General features: G+C 50.6%; 1 protein-coding gene across 4 annotated transcripts in view; it reads right to left on the bottom strand.

Moving 5' to 3' along the window:
* ERICH1 (glutamate rich 1) overlaps positions 1-13,805 on the bottom strand; it is a 57,465-nt gene extending 43,660 nt beyond the window's left edge. For 3 of the 4 annotated variants that reach the window (XM_034648952.1, XM_019809634.2, XM_019809635.2), the window contains exon 1: positions 108-240. Coding sequence is in view for 1 of the 4 variants with exons in the window: in XM_002928932.4 (XP_002928978.1) it covers positions 108-239; positions 13,691-13,712 (154 nt within the window). In the remaining 3 variants the exon portion in view is untranslated. Of the gene's footprint in view, positions 1-107; positions 241-13,690 lie in introns of those variants that run through there. The other variant, XM_002928932.4, reaches the window with a different exon arrangement.
* Positions 13,806-20,303: the final 6,498 nt, after the last annotated feature.

The following is a 20,303-nucleotide window of genomic DNA, read 5'->3' as shown; positions in this document are numbered from 1 at the left end:
GGCACTCAGCACCCACAGCAGCCAGGCCAGAGCCACCTGCTCCGGGGCAGACAGGACGGTCACCAGGAAACCGTCGGTGACCCCCCTCCCCCCTGCAAGCCCCTCACCTGTCAAAGTGGGGGCCTTCTCAGCGGCCACTCTCCCAGCTGGTTTGTCAGAAGCTGGAGTCACAGGTGCACTCTTTTCTTGGCCACAGGGAACACTAGGGAAAAGCCTCCTCAGCACTTTTTCCACAAACACTACAAACAATTGACAAAGAAAAGAGGAGGAATTATTCATGGCAGTTTAAAGCACAAATGGATTTTAAATAAAATAAAGACATAGCCTGACATTATCACCAGACAAAAAAGGGAATGTGTGTGAGGACACCCTAGCACTGTCCCCCCGAGGATCCCCAGCACTGTCCATCAGAAGGCCCTCAGTATTGTCCCCCAGAAGACACCCAGAATCATCCAACAGAGGACCCCAGGACTGTCCATCAGAGGACATCCCAGCACTGTTCCCAAAGGACCCCCAACACTGTCCATCCAAGAATTCCACTGTCCACCAGAGGACTGCCACAACCATCCATCAGAGGATACCCAGGAACGTCCATGAGAGGACCCCCCCCAGGACTGTCCATGAGAAGACCCCCAGGACTGTCCATCAGAGGACCCCCAGCACTGTCCCCCAGGGAGCCCCAGGACCGTCCATTAGAGGACCCCCCAGCACTGTCCCTTAAGGACCCCCAGAGGACCCCCCAAGCACTGTCCCCCAAGGACCCCCAGGACCGTCCATCAGAGACCCCCCAGCACTGTCCCCCAAGAACCCCCAGGACAGTCCATCAGAGGACACCCCCAGCACCATCCTTCAAGGGTCCCTGCACTTTCCATCAGGCGACCTCCAGCTTGGTTCATCAGAAGACCCCCTCCCCACAGGACGAGCAGCCTGGGAACAGAGGGCCACAGATCTGGATAGCGGTGAGTATGAACTCAGGTGTTTACTTTTGGATAAGTAGTCTTTCTTCCCTCCAGTGTTCTTATCTCTCTGAGTTTCCGTGTAAAGTACGACTGTGAACCAGTTTCTGAATTTGGAGTTCAGGTGCTGGGTATGAAGTGTCCCCCTAGACAGGGCTGGTCCATTTGCAGTTCACACAGCAGGCCCCAGGGCCGCGTGTGCAGCCGGCCAGACAGAGCAGCGCCCCCGGCCGGCAGCACAGGCCACTCCCTCCAGTGCATCTGTACAAGCTCACCGCTGCAGTTAGGAACCCAACCCCAGCTCTAACACACAGGTGTTTAGTTTAGTTGGCATTCTACTTTAACTGGAAAAAAAGCTGTCATAATGAATAAATATTTCTGTCCTGATGGAAGTATGGATAAGGAACAGGCATGAATCTCAAAACAGCATCCTGGAAAAGGAGAGGGGAAAGGTTAATAAAATGAATTTGTAAATTCAGAAACAACTCAACAGAATGGGAGAGAGCTGCTCTGGGGTGACCGGCAGCCAAGCGGCAGAAACCAGAATGCTGGAAGCCAGCACGTGGGGACTCCCAGATTCACGGTAGGCAGTGGAGTCCTGCCACAGCTGGGGGCATGGGGACCCTCAGCCTCCCAGTTTCATCACATTGTCGGGCAGTATTCCTACTAGGAATAATCCCACTGACCCATTCTAGTTGTAAGAACAGAATTTGGGTTTCAAAATTCCAAAGGGCTCTCTCCACTGTGATGACTCCTCAGAGAATGTGCTGGAACACAGCTGGTGGCTCCCAGGGAGGAAGGCGGCCCCCTTCCGCAGCAGGGGCTCCTCTGCTGGAAGGAAAGTGGTCCGTGCTAATGACGCTGGTGTTTAAGACCACAGGTCCTAGCAATGAAAGACCCCCATGCACTTGGTTGAATGTTCTACAAAACCATCGTTAGCATGGGACCCGGCACGAAGTGTGTTTCCAACACAATCTGCTGAGGCGAAATGTTCCCAAAGCCTTTTGCAGAACAGGTTTGCAGGCACGGGCCTGGGAGCATCACCCAACCGGAACTGTGGGGAGAAACAGCCTGTTGTGCACAATGTTTAAAAAGAAATGTTTGGTGGTACTCAGTGATACATGGAAGAGAAGTTTCCAGAGTTTCAGTTAGAAACAACAGTCGTTAAAAAAAAAAAAAGAAAAGAAACAACAGTCGTGGGTGATTCCTTATGTGGCAGAGAAGAATGTTCCATTCTGCCCCTGCTGGGTAGGACAACGGGTTAAGGTGAGCTGAGCCCCAGCATTTCCCACTTGAAATGGGCAGAAATGCCCCCCTGGCCATAGTGGCACTGACACAGATGTGGCTGCACCCACCATACCCCGCCGTCTGCACCTTCCTACCTCACCTCTTCCTCACACACTTCCAACCACCCACTAAAGGGGGAACCTTCTGCAGCGCGCCCGAATCCCAGAGCCCTTTCCCACAACAGACTCTCCCATCCTGGTATTTCATGCACATAGCACTAAAACACTTCATAGTTCATTTAAACAGAAACAGCCAGCTATTTTAGGCCTAAAATCATGGTTTAGAGCTACTTAAACTCTCACTGCTACTTGGAGCCCACAGTTATGAATAAAACATGTACCCTATGAACTGCTTGATGGTTTCCTAAAAATATGGACTTAATTGTGTAAACAAAGCATGTCTTCCGACTGGTCAAATTTACTTAGTGATTCATGTGAAAAGCAAAACATAAAAGAAAGTACCAGTATTTTTTTCAGGATACTGGTACATAGTAAAGCATCATTTTTAATTTTTTTATAGACTTTTTTTTTTAAGATTTTATTTATTTATTTGACAGAGATAGAGACAGCCAGCGAGAGAGGGAACACAAGCAGGGGGAGTGGGAGAGGAAGAAGCAGGCTCATAGTGGGGGAGCCTGACGTGGGGCTCAATCCCATAACGCCGGGATCACGCCCTGAGCCGAAGGCAGATGCTTAACGACTGCGCCACCCAGGTGCCCCAAGCACCATTTTTAAAAAGCACCTGTCACTTCTGGTTTGTTGAAATGCACCTTTTGATCTAGTGTGTGTGTGAGTTTACTCATTCTAGTGAGTAACTCTTTTTCAATGCCGTTACTGGTTCTAAAATCTAATAATTGAGTACAGAAAAGGGAGTATGTCCCATTTTTAACAAAGGTGTTAACGGTGGCATTGCAAGGAATGGCCTTCCTGTGTGCTGTGCTGTTAGAGCAGAAGCCCGGGATGGTGGAGGGAAGCAGGTGAGTGAGCTCCCGCACGGGCCGGCCAGGCAGTCTCCCAACTGGGGCAAACTGGCTGCATGTTCCATTCAAAAAGGCTCTTCTGAAAAGAGAAATGGAAATAGAAACTTTTTCTATCCCATTCTGAAAAAAGTACAAGAAGATTAAAAATATGTGGTACAAAAAGCATCCCATCGATATCAGGAATGGTTTTCTCTTAAAAAAGTTCAGTCTGATCACAAAGTAATATATATTCGCCTCAATTATTTGTGTACATAGCATATTTCACTTAAAATGGGGGTAAACTACACACCTGTTTCTACTAAGTACACACAGTACATTTGGAGAGCTTGTAATGGGGGAGAGTAGAAATGATGTTTACTCATTCGTGATTCTCTAGGCAAGTATGTCAAAACCCCCGTTATCATCCCTACAGACCACTGTCTTTGGAAAAGCAGGACTCGGAGAGGACAGATAAAACATGTATAGAGCTAATCTAGGGACATGAGGAAGGAAAGCAGTTCCAAAAGTCGTCTTTTAAAGATGGATGTTACTGAGAAGGAGCAAGACTAGTGGGACCCCACACTCCCTGAAATGACACAAAAATAGAAGGGACCCTAAAATAGTGACACATAACTTTAAAAATTTTGAGAGGAAAACACAGAACAAATAGGTTTATGACACACTTTTACAGAGTTTCCAGTGTACAGATGTACAAGTGGAAAAGTGATTATATAGAATTGAGGGTCACCAGGCTTTTTGAAACCTTATTTAAATGAAAACTGCTACCAAAAACAAGACTAGAAAAGGACATTAATAGAAGCTTAGTGGCTGAGTGATCACGCCCCCTCCTCACCAAAGCCTGAGCAAGGGGCAAACCTTCCAAGGCATGCCAATGACAGATACCCATGCACTGGTCAGGGCGTTAGCGAGAACAGAGACATCCCCCACCTCAACAAATCCTGGGTCACATCACCCGTTTCCATACTGACCTGGGTATACCAGGTTTCAACAGACACTTTAAGTTAAAATTTTCTCAGGGTTACTGTATTCTTGGAATCGGATATTTTGAGTTTCATCTTCTCAGGAAAGACTATGTTTAAATGCCTGCTGAGTACCTACCAGTCTATCCATAGCTTTCTCAACAATATTCAATATTTCATTCTTTCCATTTTATCCCAATAATGAGGCAAGGTATTTAACCATTGTTTATAATTTAGGAATAAATTGATAATAGCACCCTATCACTTCACAAGAAAGGAAAGTTCAGGATAATATGCTAATTTAATGAATGATAGTTTCTTAATGAGCTTCATAATAGAATCATAAATGAAAGAATAATTAGCTAAGATTTAAGAAAGAGTTGGCAAGCTTTCTGAAGTTTTAAATAAAAGGGAAACAGTGCTCAAAATAAAGCCAGAAATGGTGCCCAAAGGGGACATAATTGGAACGTACACCATGACCAGTATGATGTACTCTCCCCATCTAAGGGTGACATGGACACTGAATATTCATTTTCTCCCAAAACTTTCACAATTAAAAAAAATCCAAACTTTGTCCTCAATTTTTCCTTGCAGAGTGTCTCACGTGACTTACTGTGTCAGCTGCCAGAAAAGCCGTCCCAGCCGCAACTATTCCTACCAGGGGACACAGCAGGGACATGGGACCAGGTGGCTTGGGAGCTCTTGGCCTCACAGAACATGCCGAGGGACCAGCGTGTGGCCTGATGAGCTCCCAGGCCCTTCAGAAACTTGCTTTACTCCCTGGGGATATACAGGATAACCTAACATGTCTACTCAATACCTTTATTTTTCCCAGTTTCACGAACATTGGCTTTTTCATCCACCAGATCTTGAATTCCCCCCAAGGCAAGGTGAGACGGGCAGTCGGACCTCAGGCAGAAGTGGTTAGGTGAACCGCTTGCTGTGGGAGGGCTTGGGGAGGACACAGACTGAGAGATGCCCACTACTTGGGGTCCTGAAACCCACCTCCACTGAGGGACCTGGCCTCCTGCTACTGTGTCTTAGAGGTGGGGTACTATCCTTTCCAGCCCCTAAGCCAGGCACGCCTGGGCCTCCCCCTGAGCCACACATTTCCAGGCTGGTGGCCTGTGCTGCTCTGTGTCACTGTCAGCCGGCCTGTGACCTTGGACCTAGCACTTCACTGTGCTCCTGACTGAGTCGTCTAGTCAGGACAATGCCAGCATCACCACGAGCTGCCCACACTCGATCTTCAGTGTGTAGCTTCCCCCTGCGCAACGCGGGGTTTGCCCACGGACCCCTGTGCAGCTGCAAATCCCTGTTTAACTTTTGATTCCGCAAACTACTATAGCCTACTGTTGGCCAGAAGCCTTAGTAATAACATAAACAGTCAATTAACATTATTTTGTCTGTTCTGTGTATCATGTATTCTCACAATGGAAACCAGAAAAAAGAAAATGTCACTAAGAAAATTATAAGGAGTTAAAAATTGAGCTACCCTATGATCCAGCAATTGCACTAATGGGTATTTACCCCAAAGATACAGACGTAGTGAAGAGAAGGGCCATATGCACCCCAGTGTTCATAGCAGCATTGTACAATAGCTAAATTGTGGAAGGAGCCGAGATGCCCTTCAACAGATGACTGGATTAAAAAGATGTGGTCCATATACAATGGAATATTACTCAGCCATCAAAAAGAATGATTTCTCAACATTTGCAGCAACATGGATGGGACTGGAGGAGATAATGGTAAGTGAAATAAGTCAAGCAGAGAAAGACAATTATCATATGGTTTCACTCATTTATGGAACATAAGAAGTAGGAAGATCGGTAGGAGAAGAAAGGGAAGAAGAAACGGGGGGTAAACAGAAGGGGGAATGAACCATGAGAGACTATGGACTCTGGGAAACAAACTGAGGGCTTGGTGGGGGGAATGGGATAGGCTGGTGATGGGTATTAAGGAGGGCACGTATTGCATGGTGCACTGGGTGTTATATGCAAGTAATGAATCATGGAACTTTACATCAAAAACTAGGGATGTACTGTATGGTGACTAACATAATAAAAATATTATTATTAAATATTATAAGGAAAACACATTTACAGAACTACACAGTATTGATGGGAAAAACCCATGTCCAAGTGGACCCACGCGTTCAAATCCCTATTGTTCAAGGATGAACTGTATTGTCATATTTTGACATCTTAAAAACTTTCCTGGGTGGAGAGACTGCCCCTCCCAGGGCCAGCCCACTCTTAGGAGACAGCAAAGCGACAGTCCCTTTGATACTCAAAAACTAATCCATCCAGAGCTTGGCCTTCCCCACCTACACCACACCCCGAGCAACACCCCTCTGCCCCCCTCCCCCACCGTCCCGCACCCAGGAGCAATATTCCTCTCTTCGACCATCCCAGGCCTGGTGCCAGGCAACTAAGGGCCTTCCTTATTGCTCAAAGCCCACCAAAACTGTTCAAACTAGCAGACTTAAATTGTTTACCACGACCTGCCCGCCTATCCCATGGAAACCCCAACAAAGGCCCTGGTCTAAATCTTCCCCTAGTGCTCCCCCTCAGTGGCCCAGCATGGGGTGGCATGGCGTGTCTTCCATCTCTAGGACCCATGAGTATAATGACCTTGGTTTTCTTGAGCTTCTGTTCTGTGTCCTCTTGCAGCTGCATCTGACTAACGGCGTCATGAAAGAACCCAGGACAGCCCCTAGACAACTGAGGATGACAGGGCAGGCCCTCAAAGGGGGCCCACCTCCCTCTGAACAGCAGCATCCTAGCACTGGGCACCTGGTTTCCAGGTGATGCAACCTGCTTTATCCACATACCCCAATCTGACTTGTGTCAAATCCAAAGGACAGCAGTCTGCAACTGCCCACCAGGCATGTCTCTGGACTGACAAGGTCAGTCCTCATGTCATCTTCTCCTGAAACTTGCCCGCCAGGGTTGCTGCCTTACTCCCTGTTGTCTCCACCCACTGATGAAACCCCAACCACACGCTGCCTGGCCCTCCTGCCCCTGGACCTGCCCCTTCCCGCAATTATCCTGTCCTCTTTCAGATTTGTCTTTTATGGAAGCAAACGCCCACCCCTCCTGTGCCCGAAACCTATACTAGCTCACAATTCCTACCCCAACATGGCTGCTTCTGGGCAACCGGGGCCCAGCATTCACGGTTTGCATGGAGCCATTTGTCTGTCTGTTCCCTGGGTTACTCATTCAGGAAATGCTTACTAAGCTCATTCATTCATTCATTCATGAAATGCTTGCTGAGCACATTTATTCATTCAGGAAATGCTTACTGAGCTCATTCATTCATTCATTCATGAAATGCTTGCTGAGCACATTTATTCATTCAGGAAATGCTTGCTGAGCTCATTCATTCGTTCATTTATGAAATGCTTACTGATCTCATTCATTCATTCAGGAAATGCCTTGCTGAGCACATTTATTCATTCAGGAAATGCTTACTGAGCTCATTCATTCATTCATTCATGAAATGCTTGCTGAGCAGATTTATTCATTCAGGAAATGCTTGCTGAGCTCATTCATTCGTTCATTTATGAAATGCTTACTGATTTCATTCATTCATTCATTCAGGAAATGCTTGCTGAGCTTGTGCATTCACTCCTTTACTCATTCAGGAAATGCTTGCTGAGCACAGGAAGCCTGGCTGGGAGAAGAATTCCAACAGGAATCTGGTGGTGACAATCCAGAGGGCAGCCGTGTGTGATCGAGGGTGCATGCCATCATGGGAGCTGGAACAGTGGGGTAGGGGCGCTAATCTACCCTTCTGCCCTGGGCAACTTATATGAATAAGTAAAGCCAGGCTATTTCTACCGTGGAAGCCTCACGGGCACAACAAGGATGAAGCTGGGCCCTAACAGCCACCCGGCGCTAGCCAGCACCAGACACCAGGCACGCAGCTCAGCAAAGGCGCAGGGGGTCTCTTTTCAACAGAGATCCATCCCAACCAGAGCCTGTGGTCCTGCGCCTCCAGAGGAGGTGTGTGTTGCTGCCAGTGTGTGTAAGTCTGAGGGTGCGAAAGGGGAGACATATGCACACACAAAGACACATGTGCATGTGCACACACACAGATATACACATGCACACACATGAACACACATGCATGTACACACAAGCACACACATGCACGCACCAGACACACACAGATGCACACGCATGCACATAGACACACTCATAGACACACATGCATGTACATACACAGAGATACACACACGCATGTACACATACACAGACATACAGACATGCACACACATCCCCACCCCACTGCTCCAGGAACATTATCATCAGCATCCAGGCCACAGAGAGTGCCACAGTGAGGGGTAGGTTATGCTGACCACAGAGCCTTCCCTCAGATGCGAGGACAAGGGGAAGAGGACGAAGTCTCGGCCAGCTGGGAGTAAACTGACTATGGTTCAGATCTCATCCAACGAGAGTCCCTGGAGGACAAGGATCTTGGGGGCCCAATGGCTCAGCTGGCCACACATTCTTGGCTCCCAGGAGAAGCGCACCCTGGGAAGACTGGTCATGGCAGGAGCAAAGTCTCATGAAGAAACAACTGGACTGTGCACATTACATACGTTCCTCAATTGCCCGTCTGCCTGATGAGCCCAGTACAGGTGCAGGTGCACAAAGGTCAGGGCTGGGTTCAGTACCTGAGGAATGTGCAAATGCGCGGAGGTGGGAAGCCAGGGCCACGGTCACTCAATCATTTAATCCTGATAACATGAGAGGCTGAGATGACCTTGATGAGAAATCTTGATGAGAAATGTTAGGATTAACAAAAAGTGACTGGCCCAAAGGGTAGGGGATGCTGGACGAGAAAGAGATGCATTACTGGGGGACTGGCATTCTGCTAAGCTCTTGACTTGAATCTATTCGTTTAATCATCTCTACCTACCTCTCATCTCATAAATACAGGAGCAGGGAGTGAGGGACAGTGGTGTCCATGGCACAGTCGTGAGTGGCAGGGAGTGAGTGATAGTGGTATCCACGGCATAGTCATGAGTGGCAGGGAGTGACACTGGCATCCATGGCACAGTCGTGAATGGCAGGGAGTGACACTGGTGTCCACAGCACAGTCATGAGTGGCAGGAGGTGAGGGACAGTGGCATCCACGTTGCAGTGGTGAGGGGCAGAAGCAGGACCAGAGCTGAGTGTGTTCCTCCTGGCCCAGGGATGGACCCCACGCTCTTACCAGGGAGTGCCGATTCCACAGGGAGCCAGTTCTGCGGTAGCTATCACCCAATCCGGCTGGACAGTCTTCTAGATTCCCAATGCTGTCATTCTGCCTCCTCTGCCTCCGGCTCCTCTGAGCCGGCCGGTACCCACCTGATTTAGCACTTGATGATATGTTGGGTAGTCACTCAATCTCCCGCAGCACAAAGGAAGCCACTTGAACTTCCACTTACGATATGGGGGCCTTCACGGGACTCGCTTCAGTTACGGAGAGCTGTTCATTTCATGTCTGCCTGTTACCTCCCAGAGGCTTGCAAAGTCTGGCCCAGGAGATATCTGCTAGTACCGTTCATACATTTTCCCCGCATAAAATAGAACATGTTAAAAAAAATTTTGCTTCTTACTCAAGTAGTATCTCTGCAAAGGCAAAACAACCTCCCCGTGAATTCCCGCAGTTTCGCTACAAGTTGTCTCAAGGGCAATTCGTGTGTTCACGACCTAGAGGAAGCACTCTGCCTTCAGGGAAGCCCCTAGAACCACGGTTGCAGACTGACTGCCAGCCTACCCCTGTCACGCTTTCTTGGTCCATGCCAGAGCAGAGCATCTTTTTCTTGAGCTGTGGCTCAGCCACAACGGTGACCCTAGCTCAAAGGAACAGCTTGCAACCTGCCTAGAATGAAAGTGTTTCGTTCCCTGCTCATTCCCAGGGCCTGAATGAGATGTCACACACACTCACCACACTCAGTGAACATGTGCTGCGTGAGTGTGAAGTGAGAGTTCTGCATGCGACCCCGTGTCTCTGAAGGGGGCTGGGCAGCGAGAGAGCAGAGCTGTGAGGCAAGTCGGCACCAGCCATAGCCTTCTCTGCCCACCACACAGTTCCCAGATTGTAAGCTTTGATAATTTACAAGTGCTTAGAATCTTTTCCAACTGCAATCTCCCCCACAGGTGTTTCTGGAAGCGTAAGTGTTGTCCTAGAGACACACTCTTCGGCGATCTTGTAAAAAAGACTCACAAAACTAATACTTCGTTTCCCACTTAATTTGTAGGCTTCCAAGACTTACTAATCCATCCTTCCAACTGCAATGTTTTATTTTTTTTATTTTTATTTTTTTTTTTTTTTTAAAGATTTTATTTATTTATTCGACAGAGATAGAGACAGCCAGCGAGAGAGGGAACACAAGCAGGGGGAGTGGGAGAGGAAGAAGCAGGCTCATAGCGGAGGAGCCTGATGTGGGGCTCGATCCCAGAACGCTGGGATCACGCCCTGAGCCGAAGGCAGACGCTTAACCGCTGTGCCACCCAGGCGCCCCCCAACTGCAATGTTTTAAACCTCACTTTGACAATTCTATCACCGATCCAATAGGAAAAGGAGGCCATTTTTAGAGAAGGTCCCTGACTGAGGAAAACAATGCAAGGTTTCATTCATCTCTATCTGGCAAGCTGAGAAAGGTTTTTACAAGTTGACAGGTGCACTCAGATGACCCTACTTTCTTGCAGAGGGAAGAGCATTCAGTGTCAGGCTTGGGAGGGTCACAAACACACGTGGGATGAGAGAACGGGATGGAGAGAAATAGCGGCCATGAAGTTCAGGAAGGACCCCCGGTGACAGGGAAGAAGGCTCGGGGCTTGTCAGCCAGCCTATAAGACCCAGGGTGGCCACCTGGGTTAGGCCCACTCACAAGCCTGCATTCTTTGCTCCTGCTTCTGGCATGCATAAGAACAGTGGTTTGAGTACTCAAGATGTTTTAATGTTCATTTTGGAGACTAACATCTGACTGGTTAGAAATTAAGCCATTTTAACCTGTGGTGATCTGTTTTTAAAGCTCATAGGTGGAAGTCAGGACTCAGTGGGGTGCAGAACAGTAGGGAGGCGCCCCCACCGTGTTCTCCTATAAAGGAAGCCACAGAGATGGGAACTCTATTTACTGCTTTCTGTATTATGTCTTATTGAGAAATTAGTTTCCTTTTCTTATTTTAAGCAAGTGCTTATTAATTATAATGGACACTCAACTTTTCATTTCAAAGGGCAAAACCATAATCATCCATTTTAAATGTAGAAAAGAAAAAAACAAAACACTGCCTGAACCAATCCAAGTAACATAAGAAATCTACCAACAAACCTTCACTTTTACCTGAAACTACAAACTCCTAGGAGAAAACACAGGGAAAGAGCTTCTCGATATGGGTCTTGGTGATGATTTTTTAGACAGGAAACCTAAAGCACAGGGAACAAAAGTGAAAATCCACAAGTGGGACACATCAAACCAAAAGGCTTCTGCACAGGACAGAAACCTATTAACACGATGAGGAAGCCTAGAGATAGGGAGAAGATGCCTGCAAATCATGCATCTAAAAGGTGTTCATGCCCCAAATATATGAAGAATGTACACAACTCAAGAGCAAAATACCGAGCTAATTAAAAAATGGGCAGAGGATCTGAATGCAAATTCTTCTATAGAAGACATCCAGATGGCCAATAGACACATGGAAAGATGTTCAACACCACTAATCACCAGGGAAATGGAAATCCAAACCACAGCGAGAGATCACCTCACACCTCTTAGAATGGCAATAATCAAAAAGGCAAAAAATAACAAATGTTGGCAAAGATGGAACCCTCTTACACTGTTGGTGGGAATGCACACTGGAGCAGCCACTCTGGAGAACAGTACGGGAGTTCCTCAGGAAGTTAAGAATAGAACTATTCTATGACCCAGTGATCACACTTTTGAATATTTATTCAGAGGAAATGAAATCTGGAGCTCAAAAAGGGATCTGCACCCCCACGTTCACTGCAGCACAATTTACAACAGCCAAGACATACAACTGCCTAAGGGTCCACACAGGATGGATGACTAGATAAAGATGCTGTAGTGAGATACGCAATGGTACACTCAGCCATTAAAAAAGAAGGAAATCTTGCCATTTGCAACCACATAGGTGGACCTTGAAGGCCTATGCTAAGTCAAAGACAAATACCGTATGGTCTTACTTACAGGTAGCATCTAAAAACCCTTGAATGTGCAGATACAGCGATCAGATTAGTGGTTAACAGAAGTGAGGGGTGGAGGGAAAGTACTGGAGGAAAGTGGCCAAAGGTACAAACTTCCAGCTGTAGAATTCATAACTCCTGGGATGTGATGTACAGCATGGTGACCGTAGTCTACAATGCTGTGTGCTGTATTTGAAAGCTGCTAAGAGAGAGAGTCTTAGAAGTTCTCACCACAAGGAAAAACATGGTTGTTAACTTATTGCGGCAATGATTTTGCAGCGTCCATGCACATCAAGTCTCCATGCTGCACACATTAAACTCATACAGGGTTGAATGTCAATCATCTCAATAAAACTGGGAAAACATAAAACCTTCCCTTTCTTCATCTGAATGCTGATGACTGAGTGTGAATGAGAAGATTTAGTTGCACCTTATGTGAGATGGGAGTTCCCTGCATCTTCCAACATTCAATTCTAAGGCACCAAAATGTTAGCCAATTACATATACTCCACCCCTTCGGTGCTGGTTGAAAATATCAGTTAACGAATGCTGTTACAAGGTAGAGTATTACGTCCATTTTAGAGATGAAGAAAATGAGGCTCAGAGAGGCTTCTGACCGGTTCCAAAGGAGGAAAACCAGTCCCACAGTGTATACTCCAGTACAAGGTCCAAGTCCCTGCAAAGTCTTTGGGGACTGTCCCTGCAAATCCCATATTCATTCATGGAAAGCTGTTCCCCGCTCCTTCAGGGTCTCACAGGCCTTGTCTCCTCCGCCCAGGGCCCCTGGACACCCAGGGCTGGGGTATGGATCCCAGAGATTGCTGGGGCCCTGGGGTCCTCGGCCCGCCCCGGTAGTCCTCCCGGGCCCCCAGCGCCAACACCGGCCTGGGTCTGGGGTCTGGGCGGGAGGTAGGCCAGGATCCAGAGTCCAGCAAAGGGTGGGCGGGGCTCTGGGATCCAAGAGGGCTGGGGTCCCGGGTCGGGGCGGGAGGGGCGGAGTTCCGGGGTGTGGGCGGGAGGTGGGCCAGGGTCCCGGTATGGGAGGGAGGTGGGGTAAGGCTCTGGGGCCTGGGGGGTAGGTGGGCCAGGAGTCCAAGGTCCGGGTGGGAGATGGATAGGGCTCTGAGATCCCGGCGGGAGGTGGGCCGCAGTCCCGGGCTCAGGGAGGGAGGTGGACAGGGCTTTGGGGTCCTGGAGGAGGGTGGGCCTGGGGTCCGGGGTCTGGGTCCTAGAGCAGGATCTGGGCGGGCCGCGCCCCCGCTCCCCACCTGCGCCGCCCACCCTTGCCCACAGACCCCTACCCAGCGTACCGTGCTGCCGTAGCGCTGCCATGGCGATCAAGCGACCCTAGCTTTATCCCCGCGCTACCCGCTTCAGGGCCAGAGCCGCGCCGCGACGCTTCCGGATTCCGGCTCTCTATGCCCGCCCATAACAACGGGCGTGCTCAATCGGGATCCGGGGTTTTTCCCGCAGATTGCCAATCAGCTGCGCTCCGGCTGTGGATTGGCTCGTACGTGGGCTGTGGGCGTGGCCATGGGGGGTGCTTCAAGCATGCTCAGAGGGAACTGACTGAATCCTGGCTTAGCCCGGTTCTCCGTTTGGGTGCCTTAGGAGAAAGTCAGGAGATGCAGGGAACTCCAGGCTCATATGAACCCTATTAAACTATATCTCCTCGTCATTACCATTTAATCATCAATATTCAAATGAAGAAAGGGAAGGATTTATTTTTTCCCAGTTTTATTGATATATAATTGAAATACAACACTGTAAGTTTAGGGAGGGGTCATGACTAGGGGGTCAGCGGGAGGGGGTCACGGGGAAGGAGGGGTCAAAGGGAGAGGGATCAGCCGGAGGGGGTCACGAGGAAGAGGGTCAGCGAGAGGGGGTTAAGGGGAAGGGGGTCAGCAGGAGGGGCGTCAGTGTGAGGGGGTCAAGGGGAAGGGGATCAAAAGGAGGGGGTCAGCCTGAGGGGCTCACGGGGAGAGGAGGCGCAGCTCCAGGGGACACCCGGTAGTGTGGCTTGGTGACCACCCATGGTGTCACCTAGGGTTCCGTGGCCCCATATCAGGGGTGCTGGTGCTGCAGGAATGGGAGCAGTGCAGCGCCCTGCTTAGTGCCCACCGTGCACCAGGTGTCCTAAGGTGCCCCAGAACTAGGGTTGTGAAGGCCAAGGGATGTGTGGCCAAGGGGAAGAAAAAAGCCTGCTGATGGCCATGGGAAAGACCATCGCCCTCTCCTGTCCCTCTCTCCCGTGGGTCCACGTCCACCCCAGGTGGGTTTCTTCCCTGTGCGCCCCCACCCAACCCCACTGCGCTTGCTCTGGGACCCTGACTTATTGTTTGCTCCCTTTCTCAAATTTACTTCTTGGAAAATATATTTTCCCAGAGTCTGCATGTCATGCACTGTTCAAGATGCTGCAGACGTGTAGTGAAAAGTCGGATGATGGGAGATGGGAAGGGAATGAAGGGAGACACACAGCTTGTCACCTGGACGTGAGCGTGGTGGTCAGGAAGGTTCCACAGGAAGATCATGTGGGCCAGGCTGGCCGCAGAGGGAGCAAGGCTTGGTGATAACCAGGCAAAGAGCACTCAGCAGAGGGGAGCACATGTCCCTTGAGGTTCCTGGGGGGACAGTGTCTGCAGCGGGACCAGGGAGGGCAGAGGGACTGATGCCATCAGGCAGGAAAAAGGCCTCCGTGTTGGGGCACAGGCTTAAAGTGGATTATCACAACTCTGCTTCCCAGCAAGCTACGGAAAATCATCAGCCTGCTGGAGCAGAGGAGTGAACTTCTCTGACCTCATCTTAAACAAGTCCCTTGAGGAAGCAGGGAAACCAGGGTGAGGCCATGGCACTTAGACCTTGGGGGCCAGCATCCGGGCAGTAGCTTCCGAGGTTGTAGGAAGCAGTCCTCGGATTTCGGATGCATTTGACGACAGAGCAAAAGAGGTTTTCATGTTGACCCGTGTGGGCTCTGAAGAAGAGAAGTGTGGCATGTGTCCATGGCATTGTTCCGGAAACTGGAAGGATAGAGTCACAAGGAGATGGGGAGCCTCTGAGAGGATGATCCTTGGGGGTGGCATGCAGCATCCTCCCTGAGAAGTTTGAGAGGCTCTCTCAACCCCTAAATATAGGCGTCCATCAGACAGTTGAATAGGACTTTAGAGTTCAGGGGTAATCATTCACTTGTCCAAACCCACAGGATGTCCAGCACTGAGAGTGAGCCCTGATGGGATTCATGATGGACTCTGGTGGTTGATTATGTGTCAGTATGGGCTCAGCGGTACCATCTGGTGGGGATGTGGATGATGGGGGGCTGAGAGTGTGGGGGAGGCAGGCAGTATACATGAAGTCTCTGCACCTTCCCCTCAATTTTGCTGTGAACCTGAAACTGTCCTAAGAAATAAAGTTACGTAAAACATGTTGGTGCAGGAGGAGGGGATACTTGCCGGACTAATGTCCTCGATGAGCCTGCATCTTGAACCTGTCCTTCTCTTCTGCAACTCCACCAGAGTTCAACCCCTCTCTGGTCCTGGTGGCTTTACAACAAAATCATCCAGAAACCAGATTTTCCTCCCGCCCTAAGTCCTTAATGTCTTTCAGATCCAAACTTGAAAGAAGTGATGGCAAAGTCAGCCACTTTGTTATCTGCTGTGTGTCTCCCACATCACCCTCTGTGTACCTGGTCCTAAGTCACAGGACCTCACGTCCCCAGGTCCTATGCAGGCTGACCAGTGTGTACCTGCCACCCAGTGTCCTTCCAGAAATGCCACCTGCCCAGGTGCAGAGCCCAATGTGGGATCGCTGTACCTCCTCTCCTCCCTCTCTCTCCCCTCATAACCTGCCCAGAAAAACTGCAACAAGAGTGTTCTCCCTGTGGCATTTCTGACCTCTGCTGCCTTCATCATCTCTCATTAGAATTCCTCCAGGCATTTTTAAAAAAGATTTTATTTATTTATTTGACAGAGAGGGAAAGACAGAACAGGAACAGCGGGAAGGGGTAGAGGGAGAGGGAGAAGCAGACTCCCCGCTGAGTGGGGAGCCCAGAGACCAGGAAGCCAGACAGGGGACTCAATCTCAGGACCCTGGGATCATGCCCTGAGCCTAAGGCAGATACTTAACCAACTGAGCCACCCAGATGCCCTCCTGCAGGCATCTTAAACTGAGCTCCCCAGTTCCACTCTTGCTTTCTCACTCCCACCCCCTCCAGTCTTCTCCTCATTGCAGCCAAAATGTCTTTTAAAAATCTCACTGCCATTCAGAATCAGTGAAGGTAATCCATCACTTTTACAAGCTAAAGTACAAAATTGCACAAACATATCAAGAGATGCAGAAAAGGCATTTGAGAAAACGCAGCATGTGTTCATGATAAAAACTTTCGTTAGACTGGGAACAGAGCGGGACTTCAGCTTGATAAGGAGCATCTACAAAAACCCTATAGCTAACATCATGTTAACCCTGTATTTCATGGTGTCCCCTCCCACCACTCTCCCACGTGGCACCACAAGTCCTGGCTCAAGTAATATGACAAGGTGCACAGACTGGGAAGAGAGAAATGAAACTTTGTCCACAAATGTCATGATTATCTCTGTAGACGACCCTCCTTCCCTGCCCCAAACCCTACATCAGACTTTATTGAATACAAGATACAGCTTGGAGCCCTTCCGATCTCATTTAAACCCAGACTGTTCTGCAGACACTCTCGTGCCACTTTGCCCCTTGCTCACTTTGTTCTACTTACTCCGACCATTCCGAGCACGGAGGGTGGGCCTTCCACCTGCCCTTCCTTCCACCTCCCTGGATCCTCATGCCCGCTCTTCCTCCTACATCCTCTTCCCCACCCCGCTCCTTTCTTGTCCAAATCCCAGGGCTCTGGCAGAAGGTGCCCTCAGGATGCACTGTGGCTCTCTGTACAATCCCCTTGCACTCACCTGCTGCCCCCCAAATCCTGCTCGCAGCCTTTCTGTAAGGTATAGGAGTTGCTCAGCCAGAGGCACCTTCAGTGAGCGAGTGGGGAAACACCGTCAGTCTGGGGGTTGGAAGTTCACAAATGTCCAGTCCTCCAAACCTCAGTCGAGCAGTTCTGAGGTTTGTCCACATGGTTCCTTCAGGGACCCCAGCCAGACTGAGCGCCCTACAGGGGGGACCAGCTTGGTAATACATCTGATAAACTTGCCCTCTCTCCCTGACATGTTCCTCCAGCTTCCTGGACTGACCTCCAAATTAAACTACCTGCACCCGACTCCATGTCTCAGGACCTGCTTGTGGGCAAACCTGGCGCAAGGTAAAGCTTGAACTTAATTCTGACTTCCTCAAAGAGTCCTTCCCTGATACCACAAGCTATATTAGCACCCTCTTACCATTCACCACTAACACCCCACTTCTGTCCTTCTGAGAAGCACTTATCACTTGTAATCATGCTACTGTGTGATTTTTAAAAGTGACTCCCTCTCTGGACTGAAAGCTTCCTGGTCCAGTGGCTGCTTTGCTATTTCTCTGTTTTGCTCATATACTGAGAGACATGACAGACAGCACATTTTTGCTATTTTTTGTTGTTGCTGGGGTGTGAATGAACAAATGAATCTCAAAAAGATGAACAGATGAGGACAAATATGGAGAGGAGGGAAGTAAGCTTTTTAAATTAAAAAATGGATCTAGACTCTGGATTTCTGGTTGAGGGTTGGCACACACAATTCATCAGTGTTCGAGAGCAGAGACAAATTGGAAGATACTAGAATCACTGCAGAGAATGCGATTGTGGACAAGTTTCTTTGACTCACCTTGTACCCACTCAGCTCAGCATTTAGAACTTTGCTGTAAAATAAAATGCAATTGATGGACAAGAGTGGTCAGTTCTATGAAGAACTCTTAGGGAGACAGTGGCTTTATTTAAAGATCTTGGAATTACTGAGGGTTCCTGGGTGGCTCAGTCAGTTAAGCAGCTGCCTTAGGCTGAGGTCATGATCCCAGGGTCTTGGGTTCAAGCCCTGCATGGGGCTCCTTGCTTAGCAGGGAGTCTGCTTCCCCCTCTCTCTGTCCCTCCCCCAGTTCATACTGTCTCTCTCTAAAATAAATAAAATCTTAAAAAAAAAAGATCTTGAAATTTCTGAAGAAGACTTGCTTGACTACTCCAAATATTTTTGATCACCTGATTCCTATTCTAATCCCTGTCATTTCCCTATAAACAAAGCTTCATCCTGCTGGCCTCACTTTTGCTAGCAGCTTCCTGGGCTTTTTATCCCCCTTACACTTCCCAGGAACTCAGGTGGAGACTTGGAGGAGTTACAATGGGGCTCCCCTCCCTGCTCGGGGCCCATGACCAGAAGGGGACAGAGCAGAGTAAGAACACCTGGCCTGTGGTTACTGGTGGAGCAGGTACCACTCTGGCTGGTAACTTTCCTTCTTATGCAGTCTGGTCTTGGAAGGATATTCCCACGAACTTAATGACGGTCTACCAGAGTATGGCCAGTGGGGCGGGCAGTCGTCCAGATCGCTCAGGTTGTCAACACAACTTCTACTCAATTAATTCTTCCTCCTCCTGGGCTGGTGTCCTCTCTGTGTTGCTGAGAGCAAACGCACGGAGGCGGCCAGACCCCACTGATGGTGCTCACTGCCTCTCCATGCAGGTTTACTATTAAAAAGAAGGCTGTTCCCTGCCGCCATAGTGCACCCCTTCTTCCCTGTGGACACCACGCACGTTTTCTCTATAGGAAAGTGCGCCCATGGAAGAAGGAGGAGGAGGCTTGGTTTTAGGGCAGCCGCAGCAGCAGGATGGACAGACGGGACACCTTTGCGGTGACAGTCCCTTGCCAGCGCCTGGAACACGCATGTTCTCCTGCGTCCTCTCTGGCTAGAGTGCATCTGGCTATGGAGCTGACTTTACCTGGTGCGCGTGTCACTCCTCCGGATCCTGAGCGCGCTGCTGCTTCCCAGCTGCTGGGAAGCCTCCCCCGGCACGTGTGGGATCCGCGCGCTAACTTCGCACCGCTCTGGCACCGGCTAGCGCGGGTAACGCTGGGACCGCGGAGCTGCCAGGCGAGCTCCAGGCGCCTCGTGCTGCACGCTGTCTCAGGCGCCCTGCTGCGCCCCGCGCAACAGGTGGCGTCCGGGGCGTGGCTTGAGTGCTGGCGGGCGGGGCGGGGCGGCCGGGGGCGCGACGCGCAGGCCTGGGCTCCCCTGGGCGCGGGCCTGGCCCCTCCCCAGATGCCGCCGCGCGCCGNGCCGGGCCTCCCCGGGCGCCCAGTGCGCAGGCGCCGGCGGTGAGCTCCGACAGTGCGCCGGGCTCGAGCGCGGTCGGAGCGCGCGGCGGTGGCAGCGGCCCCGCGGACTGACTGACGGGCGGACGGACCGGCCACGCGCCATGTCGCCCAGCACCTACTGAACTCTGAGCGCCCGAGGATGTCTGCGCTGAGGAAGGTGCGAACCGCCGGGGTAGCGCGCGGGGTTAGGCTCCGCGTGGGGTGCGGGCAGGGACCCCTGGGCAGCCTGGACACAGGGTCCCGCGCTGCGCGGGCGGCCTCGTCCTTCGCTCGGGCTGGGCGCATCGCTGGTCGTGGCCGGGGGTCCCCGGACCCTGGGCTCTCCGGGTATGGGTGCGGTGCGGGCGCCGCGGAGGCGGGACAGACTCCGCTCGGCCGGCAAGCTGGGGGAGCTGGCGGAGGATGAGGAGGGGGCGGTGTCCGGCTCCTGCGGGGCAGCCTCGAGGGAACGGGGGCGCAGGTGGGCGGTTGACCGGGATTCGGGAGGTTCAGTGGGGGCCAGGAGCCCGGGCTGCGCCTGCGAGGGGCGCGGAGCCAGGGGCAGAGGGGCCACTTCTGCCGGGTCGCGGCGGCTGTAGCGCAGGGAGGGGGTGGCCGCCGCCCGGCTCTTCAAGTGGGAGCGCGAGCACCGGGCTTTTTTCGGGGTGGTTGCTAAGCGCGGAGCTCC

Source organism: Ailuropoda melanoleuca, chromosome X, assembly GCF_002007445.2.
Source record: "Ailuropoda melanoleuca isolate Jingjing chromosome X, ASM200744v2, whole genome shotgun sequence".
Taxonomy (NCBI): Eukaryota; Metazoa; Chordata; class Mammalia; order Carnivora; family Ursidae; genus Ailuropoda; species Ailuropoda melanoleuca.
Note: the sequence above shows the minus strand (reverse complement) of the source record. Positions and strands in the feature narration are given on the sequence as shown.